General features: G+C 38.1%; 1 protein-coding gene across 1 annotated transcript in view; it reads left to right on the top strand.

Annotated features, from left to right (window-relative positions):
- LAMA2 (laminin subunit alpha 2) overlaps positions 1–12,994 on the top strand; it is a 472,574-nt gene that overhangs the window by 261,046 nt on the left and 198,534 nt on the right. The window contains exons 23-28 of the mRNA XM_044917544.1: positions 5,285–5,521; positions 6,742–6,885; positions 7,572–7,751; positions 7,860–8,048; positions 8,128–8,261; positions 11,782–11,899. Of these exons, the coding sequence (XP_044773479.1) occupies positions 5,285–5,521; positions 6,742–6,885; positions 7,572–7,751; positions 7,860–8,048; positions 8,128–8,261; positions 11,782–11,899 (1,002 nt within the window). The remainder of the gene's footprint in view (positions 1–5,284; positions 5,522–6,741; positions 6,886–7,571; positions 7,752–7,859; positions 8,049–8,127; positions 8,262–11,781; positions 11,900–12,994) is intronic.

The raw sequence follows: 12,994 nt of genomic DNA, 5'->3' as shown, positions 1-12,994 counted from the left end.
TTTCCATTTATTCTCTAGAATATTTATATTTGTAAATACTAGCTTTTGCAATATGATTGCTAATTCTACCATTTCTTTTATTTCAATACTATTCCTAATGGTTGTTTTTCCTCCTGGTTATGAATCATATTTTGTTGCTTCTCTCCATGCCCAATAATTTTTATTTAGATGACAGGTGTACATTTTTCATTGTTGCATGTTGGCTGGCTTTCCTTGTATTCCTTTAAAGAGTATTGAACTTCATCTTGGCAAACAGGTTAATTACTCACTGATCATTTGGATCCTTTTAAGCCTTGCTTTTAAGTTTTTGGTAAGTTTAGTTAGTTAGGGAGGGTCTAGAGCAGGCTTTAATCCAGGGGTCATTTAGCTCTACTACTAAGGGGCTAAGTGCATTGAGAACACTACCTAGTGCATTACTGTGTCTTTCTACTCTGGCTGTTGGGAATGTGAATTATTTCAAGCTTTCTGTGAGCTCTAGGAATTTTTTCAGGCTATGGCTTTCCAATGTTTTTTTGTTTTTGTTTTTGTTTTCCCTCAGCCACATAGAATTTTATCCCATGCATACACAGATCAGTACTCCGCCAAAGATTCAAGCAGACCCTTCTGCAGATCTCTGGAATACTCTCTGTGTGTGACTTTCTCGTTTTTTAGACACATATTCTATTGGCCCCATAAATTTTATCTCAGCTTCTCCAAACTCTGTGTTTCTCAATCCAGCTATAGTGCTGGCTTTATTCGGGTTCCCCCTTTTTGGGTTGCAGCCTAGAAACTTCCTTCATGCCCTGCCTCATTTGCTTTCCTTCTCTCAGAAATCACAGTCCTGTGCTTCCTGACATCCACTGTCTGAAAATAATTGTTTCTTAGTTTTCATTTTTTAGTTTTTGGTTTTGTAGTTTAACAGCTTAAAAGAGAAAAGATAAACCATGTAAGTGCTTTAAATAAAAGACTCTTTAAAAAGAAGGAATATTCTTTAGTATCAAATGCAACACAGAGGACGGACGAATAGGATTAGGGTTGACCGGTGTCCATTAAGAGCAATAAGGGATTTTGATGTTAACGAGAGTCATTCCAATCAGTCACATTGGGTTGAGGAATATTAGAACATGATGGCCAAATGTGGCCCGTTTGACTCCACGGTAGTACCAAATAGAGATGTAAACCATTTTTTCTGCTCACTTAGCACACATGCAGGGTCTAATCATCTTTACATATATGATAAGGCATTTGAATACACTGGCCCAGAATACATAATTTGGAGGAAAACAAGAGTATTGGTGATTGTTCAAGGACGTTCAGATATATGACTTCAATTAGTGGTATGATTAAATAAAAACTAGACAGGATACTCATTTTTCTAGTGCCAATGGCCCTATTAAGTTTGAAATACATTTTTGGAAACAAAACAAAAACTTACCAAGAGTTCCAAAGCTTTTTGTGAGTATGAACAGTGCTATCAGTTTCCATGACTGACTTTTTACATTTTCAACTTTGAATCCAAGCATCTACCCATCCCTTGGACTCTTGAATAAACCCCAAGGAAACTTAAAAGGGCTCCATTCTATCCACAAAATCTTGTGATGTGGCCAAACTCTAATAATCTCCTGAAATTAAAGCTGATGTCTACTCTGGATATAAATCAAAATGGAATAAAGACCCAGTTTCCTTAAAAAAAAAAAGTAGTTCTATGTTGGATACTATTATTTTTACTGGTCATTGAATAAACATTATGTTGATTGAAGTTGATTGAAAATTTTTGATTACTTTGAACCACTGTTCAAAATCTGAATTTCTGAATAGCTACACACTTCATCATTATGAACAATTACAAAAAAAATTCATAGAGTCCTCACAAATATTTATGAGCATATATTCTACTATTGAAAAAATTTGGATGATTATAATCTAAATGAACAGTGATTTGAGATTTATAGCTTCCTTTGTGCCATGGGTAATTTCTCTGTGCTGAAGTGTGAGCACACACATCATTTGAGATTTCACTGAAGTAGAATACAAAGCCTGCCACCTTTCACTAGCAGGGGAATAGTGCATAAATCCTCTATTGCTAAACAAACATTACATCTAATTATGATTTAAGTTTGATGTTGGCTAAAGTACTATCTAAACATATGGTTAATGGTCCCTTTTATTCTCCACTATAACTTCCTAAATAAACTTCCTGATTTGGAAAGGCCCCAATGTCTACTTGGACTGTCACCTAGTCTTTAAGAATTAGTGCTTTGGTATTATATAATAAATTGGGTAGCAGACACTTCATATTTTAGTTAAAGGAGTTAAAGGATAAGAATGTCTCATGAGACATTTTAAAATATATTACATGTATATAGTTTCTATAATATATCATAATTTTCTGTTTCTGATTATGGCCCATTTTATTTAAGTGAGTCAAGGAAAAATCATTTAAGTGAAAGAATTATTCTTTTTTTTTTAAGATTTTATTTATTTATTTATTTTAGAGAGAGAGAGAGAGAGAGCAGGGGGAGGGAGAGGGACAAGCAAACTCTGCACTGAGCATGAAGCCTGACACGGGGCTCCATCCCACAACCTCAGAGATCATGACCTGAGCCGAAATCAAGAGTCAGATGCTTAACTGATTGAGCCACCGAGGCACCCCTAATTATTCTTATTTTGAAATCTCATTCTACATCTGATGTTCTTATAAGGATGAGTTACTTGGGGTGACAGCAATGGGTTATTCTATGCTTAGGAAACTATGTCCATGTTTATAATATAATAAATAATCATATTTTGGATCTTTGGGCTTAAAATAACTTTCAGTAGCATTTTTTTTTAAAACTGGATAGCATTGGGGCACCTGGGTGGCTCAGATGGTTAAGCCTCTGCCTTCAGCTCAGGTCATGATCTCAGGGTCCTGGGATCGAGTCCCGCATCGGGCTCCCTGCTCCTTGGGAGCCTGTTTCTCCCTCTGCCTTTCTCCCTCTGCCTTTCTCTCTCGCTCTGTCTCTCATGAATTAAAAAAAAAAAAAAAAAAAAAAAAAAAAAAAAAAAAACTGGATAGCATTGAGGACAGAAAAATACTTACTCATAAAGACATCAAAAATAATAGGGCCTGATGATTACTTTAATATCAGAATCTGGGAAGATATTTCACCAAACATTTGGACAGGAAAGAGATGATAGATGGAAGCTGGTGATTGTACATCACATCCTAGAAAGAGTAGACTCATAAGTAAACTACTGTTGGGAAGAGCAGAGGCAAGAAGATCCCCAGTAGTAGTGGATATAAGAATGAAGCTAAGCAATGAAAATGGGAGAAATGCAAAGGGGTATCCAGCCAGACTTGGATCTGGGAATTTGGCAGGTTGAAATGCATACAAGTCTGCTATAGAGCTATACAGATATAGATCTGAGAAGGATAATAAAACAGCACCAAAAAGAATCAGGTCATTGATGACAAACATTGCATGGTGGAAAACTCAGACACAAAGAAAGATGGTACCCACGTGGGTACCAAGTCAGGACTTACTTGGGCGACAGAAACCATAACAGTTATTTAAACAGGGGAAGTAGAATATAAAGAATTGTTAACTGGTTAAAGGTAGTTAGTTACTGAAAAAGCATAAAGGAAGGATATAGGGGACCTGAAGTAACAGGTACAAAAGAGTAGCTACTATTTCTAGGCTGAGTGAGGGTAAACAGAGATTGTGGGCAAGTAGCTGGTCTATAGATGCTGTCCACCATTATTTCAGGATATGAGCATACTGAAGCTACTTGTCATGGTCCGAGGATGTGTGCAGACCAAAGCTACTCAGAAAGCTGCCTGTGGGAAGAGAGTGGCCTGAGGGCACAGCTGCGATTCTTTCTGGGCTTCTGGGCTCTCATACTAAATAGTAAATGGTAATAATGACAATAGTAATGAAGAACCAGAACCCAGGACAGAAGTGTCTTCCCACCACTGTGGCCTTATTAGGTTTCTCCAGGGCCCACTGTTGACTAAGCCTAACGTTCTGCTACCCAATCACAGAGAAATGTCTACATTGACATGATACCACAGTATCATAAAGCAGGACAAGGAGGGAGGGAATTTACAGCTCAGAGACAGTAGATTGATCATTGCCACTGCTGATCTCTGAAAATGACTTATTCCAAAATCCTAAATTGGCGTTTTCATTAAATTGTAATGAGAGATGAGCTCTGTAAATCAAGAGCAGAAAGACTTAAAAAAATGTAAGACAAAAAGGCACAGATTGAAACTGAGTGAGATGAAATAAATTATTGAAAATCAGCTAAAAATACAATAGTGTAATTAAAAATGCATTGGTAGCATATACATGCAATGGAATTTTCACTGTTGACCACTGTAAAATGGTCAACAAATCTGAGAGGCAAGTAGGAAAATGGCTGTAGAGAACATTAGGATATCACAGGTCGGGCAGACAGACAAAAGCAGTGTACTTTAAAAATTGAAAGTGATCTGAGGAAGCAAATGGGTAAATTAGGACAGAAGTAAATATCAAAAATAAATTTAAATAAAAAAATACTGTTGTTCTCAAACTGAAAGAACTCATCAGATTCCAGTAAATTAATTAAAAAGACTCAAACTTTTAAAAATTCTAACAAAATTTTGAATTTCATAAATAAAGAGAACAATCCTATGCATGCCTAGGAAGAAGAAAATAGGCTACCAGCAAAACACCTCAAATCAGGCTTGTCTGTAAAACAAAATGCCGGAAAACAACATCCTGGCTAGATGTCACTTCCCTGAATTCTCTTGATTTCCCCAAATCTGGTTTGGGGCTCTCTGTATGTTGAGACTTCTGTACTTCTCCTATTAAATAATTCTTATTTTATCCTGATATATATATACACTTGTCTCCCTCTGTTACATTGTGAGAGAAGTCTCTTTACAGCTTAATTTCTGTAAATTCTGTAAATTCTGTAAAAATGAGATGATAAGATAAAATGACTGTCTAAATTTCAATCTTCATAACAAAAAGTGGTTGAGAAAAACCCATACCTACCTCCTCCTTGCCACAAAAAGACAGAAAAAAAACCCCACACATTTTCTTTCTTATTCAATAGGATTATGGTTTCTAGACACTCATCTATTTTAGTAAATGCAGGAAGCAATTTTAATGTTATGTTCATTGATGTTTCCCAAGCGACTAAACTAGCACAGTACAAAGCATATAATAGACACATGATGAATATATGTTTAATGGAAGCATAGAAACACTCGAATTAAAATTTTAAGCTATTTCCCATGAAATGGTGTTAATGGTTGCTGTTTTTATCTCCTCCATAGGCTTGTAACTGTAGCACAGTGGGATCCTTGGATTTCCAATGTAATATAAACACGGGCCATTGCAGCTGTCACCCCAAATTCTCTGGTGCCAAATGTACAGAGTGCAACCGAGGTCACTGGAACTACCCTCACTGCAGTCCCTGCGAGTGCTTCCTGCCCGGGACTGACGACAGGACCTGTGACCCAGAGACTGAAAAGTGCTCCTGTGTTGATCAGACTGGGCAGTGCACCTGTAAGGTGTGTGCTGCCGAAATATACTAAATGAAAACCTTCCCTGGGTTCTCTTTCCGTTGCTCACTTTTAACTTCATTCATGCTTCACTACATTAAACAAATAGACAAAAATTCATTGCCAGATACAATGTTTATTCATATATGTTCATTAGCATACAGATAAGCACTGCTCTTTAAGAACTTGTTTTTCACCCAAATCCAACTTTGTTTCCAGTTGATAGAGATGGTATATTTTTAATGGTAAAGTTAAATTTCTCTTTACATATTTGCTTTGCTTAAACAGGAATAATTTGGGAAGAAAAAAAATGACAGTTCTCTTAAACATCATCAGAGGAAAATCACAGCTAGATAATAAGGCTTCTAAAAAACCATTTCTCTTCAAATTAATCCACAGTCACCGTACACTGAAAAATATATTCGTTGCTGTGGAAGTTCAGTAAAATTTCATCATGTATAAACACTGACATAACAAACAGCGACTGTGCAAAATTCAGCTCTCCTTAATATTGTTAAATGATGTAGAAAAACAGCCAATTAAAAAAGATAAGAGGGATTCTCCCCCGCTTCGATATTTCTGAAAAATCAATCCCAGGATAAATGCTGTTAAGACTGTGTCAGAGGTAGCTTTTCAAGAAAAAAGTCTATGCAAAGAGGGACAGAAGACATAGGAAAATGAAATCCTGGGAGTGATTATTAAAATAGTCTTCAGAATTTAAGAAAATGGCAGCCCTTGCCATTGAAGTCCCCAGACAAAACACAAAGTCCAGTGCTGCATTATTACATACTATGATTACACACTGTATTTAATATGCATTCCATGTGCTTATATACGCTACATAATGATAATTCTATAAGCCCTCTATTTTAACACCCTGCCTGTTTTTTACAACTTTGTATCACACCACTGTCTGGGAATCAATGTTTCTGTTTTGCTTTTGAAATTCTCATGACTCTTTCATATTGTTCACAGCGGATATTAGGAAGTGTGTTGCTTAGATTTTAAGACCAATGTACAGTAGCCTCTGCAATGTATTTATGTATAAATAAAGCCTTTTTTAGACTTCTGAAATCCTAACAAGGAAATTAACTACATATGCCATTTGAGATGTGAGTCTAATACTCAGTGTTCCTTTTTGGTTAATTAAGAAGAAGCATTACTCATTCTCAAGTTGATTTCTCTCCTAACTTCATCATCGACCCTGAGGAACTCTCCTCTTCCTTCAGGTGAACGTAGAAGGTGTCCACTGTGATAGGTGCCGGCCGGGCACATTTGGACTTGATGCCAAGAACCCACTAGGCTGCAGCAACTGCTATTGTTTCGGGGCTACTACCCAGTGCTCTGAAGCAAAAGGCCTGATCCGTACGTGGGTGAGTAAGGAACTGCTGAGCCATGTCATGGTGTAATGTCAGTTCCTGCTGGTGTCCGTCAGCCAGGCACTGAGGGGGAGGAGGCAATGGTGAAACATTTAAGTAAGCTTTTCCCCTGTGCACGTTTACAACTGGGGCCGTGTGACATTAGACAGTTGAGATAAATGCCTTTTATTTTCCCTCCTAAAAATAGCTCATTTATTGTTGATAAGGAAATAGATGCCCAGTGAGAAAGGGAGACGTTGTAACCGAAGCATTATGTTTGGGGGATGGGCAGCAGCTGCATTCTGGGGAGTGAGGGCACCAGAGCATGAATGCAGGCAGGTGCTAAGGCAGTCACAAGAACCAGGACTTGTTGCACGTTCACTCGAACCAGCCTTAGAGAATCGCTGCCTTTTAGGGTGGCAGCGTGTTCATTCTTACTTTCATTTTTCTCTAACTCTTCCCACTTTTAAGTTCTACTTTTTATTAGTGTGAAAGACCAATTTTCACAGATGTTGTAGTTTTCACTGTGCAAAAAGGCAGAAAGACTCATCCCCTGCCCTGGTGGCTCACGATGCACAAGTTTTATTTCTCATCAGAACGAGAATGGGGCTGCAGAGAGACACGCAGTCCCTAACTTAGTTTTAAAGGGGTGCCCAAAAGATTTGAGCTGAGCGCCCTGCTGTGTTTTGGTGCCCACGCAGGTGACTCTGAAGCCTGAGCAGACCATTCTGCCCCTGGTGGACGAGGCCCTGCAGCACACCACTACCAAAGGCATCGTTTTTCAACACCCAGAGATTGTTGCACACATGGACCTCGTGAGACAGGAACTCCATCTGGAACCTTTTTATTGGAAACTTCCAGAACAGTTTGAAGGAAGGAAGGTAAGGACAAGAACTTCAAAGTCATATGAGAACAAAGTAAAATATGTTTTTGGACTCACGCCATTTGGGGCTTTATCTGACACATGACTCCTCACTTTATTTTGTCAGTTGATGGCCTATGGCGGCAAACTCAAGTACGCAATCTATTTTGAGGCTCGGGAAGAGACAGGTTTCTCTACCTATAATCCTCAAGTTATCATTCGAGGTGGTACCCCTACACATGCTAGAATTATCATCAGGCATATGGCTGCTCCTCTAATTGGCCAATTGACACGGCATGAAATCGAAATGACGGAGGTAAGCTTATTAGTTTGGTGCAAGGATGCCAGTGGTTTTGCATTCAGTTTCATCAAAGTGGTTTCTTTTCCTATTACAGAAAGAATGGAAATATTATGGTGATGATCCTCGAATCAGTAGAACAGTGACCCGTGAAGACTTCTTGGATATTCTATATGATATTCATTATATTCTTATCAAGGCAACTTATGGAAATATCATGAGACAAAGCAGGTAAACTGTAATAGAATAAAAGTTCAATTCTTATTTTAGAGTCTATAGGTAAGATCGATAAGACACCGACAAGAAAGATTTAAGAGTGTTTGGTTTGGGAGTGTGATGACAGAAGACAAGTCAAGGATGGCTTCCAGGTCACCTGGTAGAAGATACTACCATTTCCCCCTAAAACAAAATAGGATGAGAAGCAAGTTTAAGGGGGGTGGGGGGTGGGGTCAAATTGACCTTTGACCTGGTGAGTTTTAGATGCCAGTCAGAAATTCAGAAGAAAAAGCCCTGCGGGTAGAGATCGATAACTGTTGTGCTATAAATAGATTACAAGATTGCTGAAAAAGTGACCCCCTTCAACCTTCAAGGGAGCCAGGCAGGTCAAGTTGGTCTCATCTTTTCCAACCGTGAGCATTCTCAAGTGTTCATCCCAGTGTGCCCTACAATATTGTCCCTTTCACTGTGCATCATGATGTGAAAAGATTGGGAATCACACCAAATAGAGAAGAACAGAAGAATAGTAAGTCATGGAAGCCAAAAGATGAGAATACTACAAAGGAGTATAGTGTTTTCATGTAACCCAAAGAGGTCAATTAAAATGAGGCTTTTGAGACTGACACTTAGGATCGCACTGGTCCCATTCACAATACCAATTTTTGTAGAATCCTGGTGCAAATCTCAAAGTTTTGAGCTGTGAATGGGACACAGTGGCCCTAACATTATGGGCGTAGACTATTGTTTTCCATGAAGATAAATGTAAAAGAGAGGAATGAGATAGTGTCAAAGATCCAAGGATGATTGTTTAATCTGAGTGAGAAGTAAACTTGTTTACAAACCCTGAGGGAAAGGAGTTTGTAGCAAGATATACATTAAAAATAATAGGATAAAGAGAAAATAAATAATGGAGAAGCCAGGAGATTTCAACATGAGCATGCATGATCATTTTCTAGAGTGGAAGGGACAATTTATCCAATGAGATAAAATGAGGAATTGCTCACATTTCTACCGTGGAGGCAGAAAGGTGAGTTGAGTTCGTACAGGTAGTCTCAATTTGTCTGACATGTCAGTTTCTCTGTTATTTCCTGTAAGAATATGGAATCAATAGATGTTTGAAAACAGTCTTATATAATAAATTAGTAGATCAGTTTAGAAAAACAAAACAAAACAAAAAAAATTATGAAGGCTTTTATTGGCAAACCAATGAATATATAAATTCTGCATTTCAGATATTTAAACTATACTAAACATAGGAGAAGATTTTTTTCTTTGTTGCAGAAGATCCATATTGTTCTTCTGATTGTACCATAAGTAGGGGCTTTGGGTAAAAGAATAAATCAAGGATCAAAATTCATTTTCAAATCTGTATTCCTTTGGTGTTCTTTTTATATTTCTCACTTCTAAGATTATTTTATGTGAAATAATTAAAAAATAAAGGTATGTGCCAAAAAATATACTGTCAGCAATAGCATTAATTATTTTAAAATATCAGGTGGCAGAAGCCAAGGCATGTTCGTATGTCATGGAAGACAGCAGGTAACTTTGTGAGGGTGGAAATAATTATTTTGCAAATTCTTCCATGCTGCAGTGAGCTGGGTAGCACACAGAACATTGTGTTAGTGGAACTGACAGAAACAATGTTGTCATGAATTTTTCATTATACTTCCTTTGCTTCCCTCACACTGATTCCCTTTTATGGGGTAAAACACCACCTTTATTCTGGTGCCCCCCCCCCCACACCCAGTAAGTCTCTTTCTCTTATCATATTATTCACAGACCTCCCTAAATAAAATTCTTTGGTTTAAGAGATCATTTTGTGAAGCTTAAGGATAAATAAATAAATACATCACTTGTTCTAGACTCAGTAAAAACTAAAGCCATTGTCTGTCAACAATAAGAATATAAATAAAGCAATGGATCAGCACTTAATTTTCTGATACAGTGGAATTGTGACAACAGTGAAAAATATATTTGAATCTTCCCTCAAAGATAGAACATAATCCTGCATCTTTGTGCAGTTACAAATTTAAAACAGTCTCAGAAGCAGAGAGTTTGAGAGTTTTACATGTAGTTTGAGACTTTGTATATGATGTCAATGCTGACATTGCCTTTTTTTCTTCTCTTACATTCATTTGAAGGATGTAACAACTTTGCATTTCAGCCTTCACTTAAATAGAAGCTTGAGTTTGGCCAAATCCCTGATTTAAGCAAAACAGTTGCTCTTTCAGCTCCTGAGAAAAACCAGGTGCATTGTAGAAATATCTGTTGTTGACATACAATTCAAGTTTTACGCGGTCTTTTAAATACTCACTAGCCTGTTGTGTGCATGCATGTGGAAAGAAAGGAAGATGATGCTAGTAAGCCCTCATGTTATAAAATACCATCCGATGCCAACAGAGAGGACTCGTGAACAAACCTCAGATGACTTGCTCATTCCCACAGAGAATCCAGGGGAACATAAAGGTAGAGTCTTTCTTACAGGAGGGGAGTGGTTTGTTTATAGATCAAACTGCTCTGTGTACTCTAAGGAGGGAGGAGTGAAATCTGAATTTTAATTGAACATGTGTTTCATAAAGGCTGGCTGGTCTTCCGCCGGCCGATTCCATTCTAGCGAAGTCAGGGTGCGTATCCGTTATTCAGTGTCAATAAAACCTACCTATGCTTGTTATAAAGTTTATGATTCAAGCTCCTTAAGCTATTGGAGGTGACTTTTAGTGAAGCAAAACTATTCATTTTCTCATTTAAAAGTTTATTTGCAGAACATTTCATGTTACCTGTTAGTCAGTCATGAAATAGTCTGAGTTTATGGACCGCATATATTTTTTAATGCATAATTTCAAATGAATGTAAAAGGTATCAACATTTTCACTAGGAATGTATTTTTTTTTCAATTTTAAGGACCTTTCTACCAATAGGAAAGGTGAGTTAAGTTAGTTGAAGGGCTTATTTAATAAAATTAACAAAATCACTGATTTGAATAGTTCTTTATCTTTTCTCCAGTAAGATCAATATTACTGGATTATGTTCAATCATTTTCTAGACGGTTTTCTAAAGTTCTTGAAAGGACATTCAGAGACTCAAAAGGAAGAAATCGGGCTAGTTATAAATTAAAAGCAATTTCACTGGTGACTACGGGAGATATTCTAATGGGGAATGACCTTGGTTTGTCTGTTGGAAGGAATATAAGTGTCTAACTAATTGGCCATGTCTACCTGAAGCCACTCACATTTTAAAATGTGGGGAAAAAGATCTTTATAATAACTTCTCAACAGGACATCAGACATCTAATTTACTAAACTCCTTATGATTTATGTGAATATTTTGCTAATGTGTAATCTCAGCCTTTGAGGAAGCAAAGATGCAGGGCTATGATGTGGCATGTGAGTCCCTGGAATTTAGGCAGCTTGAAAACAATAGGACAAGCTTGAGGTTATTGACAAAGACCCGAGAAGACTCCTTTTGTAGGCTTGGGTGCTTGCTATGTGAGCTTAATTTACTGGTGTGATAATCTAAATGTACTCGCTGTTTGCAGGATTTCTGAGATCTCGATGGAGGTAGCCGAGCAAGGGCACCTAACAGCCGTGACTCCTCCAGCTCGCTCAATAGAAAGATGTGATTGTCGCCCAGGCTATTCTGGTTTGTCCTGTGAGGTAAGGGGCTACCGCTAACCTGCATAAGCTCAACTCACCTAACCAGCCAAATGGAAATACTTCCAGAACTATCTTGGCTACGATCAGTTTTCCTTGTTCATGCATATCCTTAACCTATTTTTTGTTTTTAACCCTCCGCTCACATCATGAGACACAGTAAGATGAGGATGGTGTTATTGTGACCTAGAAGTAGGAATCACATCTGAAGGGAAATATTTGATGAAAATTAAAAGATTCGTAAAAATACGGAGCGGTCAGGAAATAAGAATGTTTTCATAAGGCACCTTTATTATATCTGAGCTATTTTCTCGGCACCTCTTCTGAATGGCTAAAGACATTTAAGCTGCAATGATTATGAGATAGGATTATATTAGGTTTTGAAAGATTGTTTCTGTATGGAACATGGAACAAAATGTAGGCACTGAATAGCAGACTGTTTCCTTCAACATAACCTTCCCAGAAGGACGTATATTTTTCCCACAATGCCACTATCATCCAGTCGTTATATTTTTAAAAATTGCTTATTTTGCTCTCTGGGATTTTGCTTTGATTATCTTTAGAACTGGTATATTTTCTAGATCTTTATCCTCCGGAAGTCTATTTAATTTTTGCGAATATTAAATATCAATAGGAAGAGTATGAGATAGGGGAAAGTGGGATGGATGGGAAACTGGACTGGTTTGAATCTCGACTTCACCACATACCAGGACTGAGACCTTGCACCATTTACTAAACCTCCAAGCCCCTTACTGCCACCACACTTGCTTCTCTCCTGCAGACCATAGTCCTCCCCACAGCGCAACAACCAAAGGTGTAGGGGGGGCATCCAGGATCTGCTCCAGTCCTGCAGTGTAGATGCCTTCCTGGTAGGCACATCGGTTGGGGCCCGCCGCATAGCTGGTTAGATATTTTTTTTTTTAAGATTTTTATTTATTTATTAGAGAGAGAGTACAAGTAGGCAGAGAGGCAGGCAGAGGGAGAGGGAGAGGCAGGCTTCCCGCCGAGCAGGGAGCCCGACGCGGGGCTCGATCCCAGGACCCCGGGATCATGACCTGAGCCGAAGGCAGCCGCTTAACCGACTGAGCCACCCAGGCG

This window comes from Neomonachus schauinslandi, chromosome 8 (assembly GCF_002201575.2).
Source record: "Neomonachus schauinslandi chromosome 8, ASM220157v2, whole genome shotgun sequence".
Taxonomy (NCBI): domain Eukaryota; kingdom Metazoa; phylum Chordata; class Mammalia; order Carnivora; family Phocidae; genus Neomonachus; species Neomonachus schauinslandi.
Note: the sequence above shows the minus strand (reverse complement) of the source record. Positions and strands in the feature narration are given on the sequence as shown.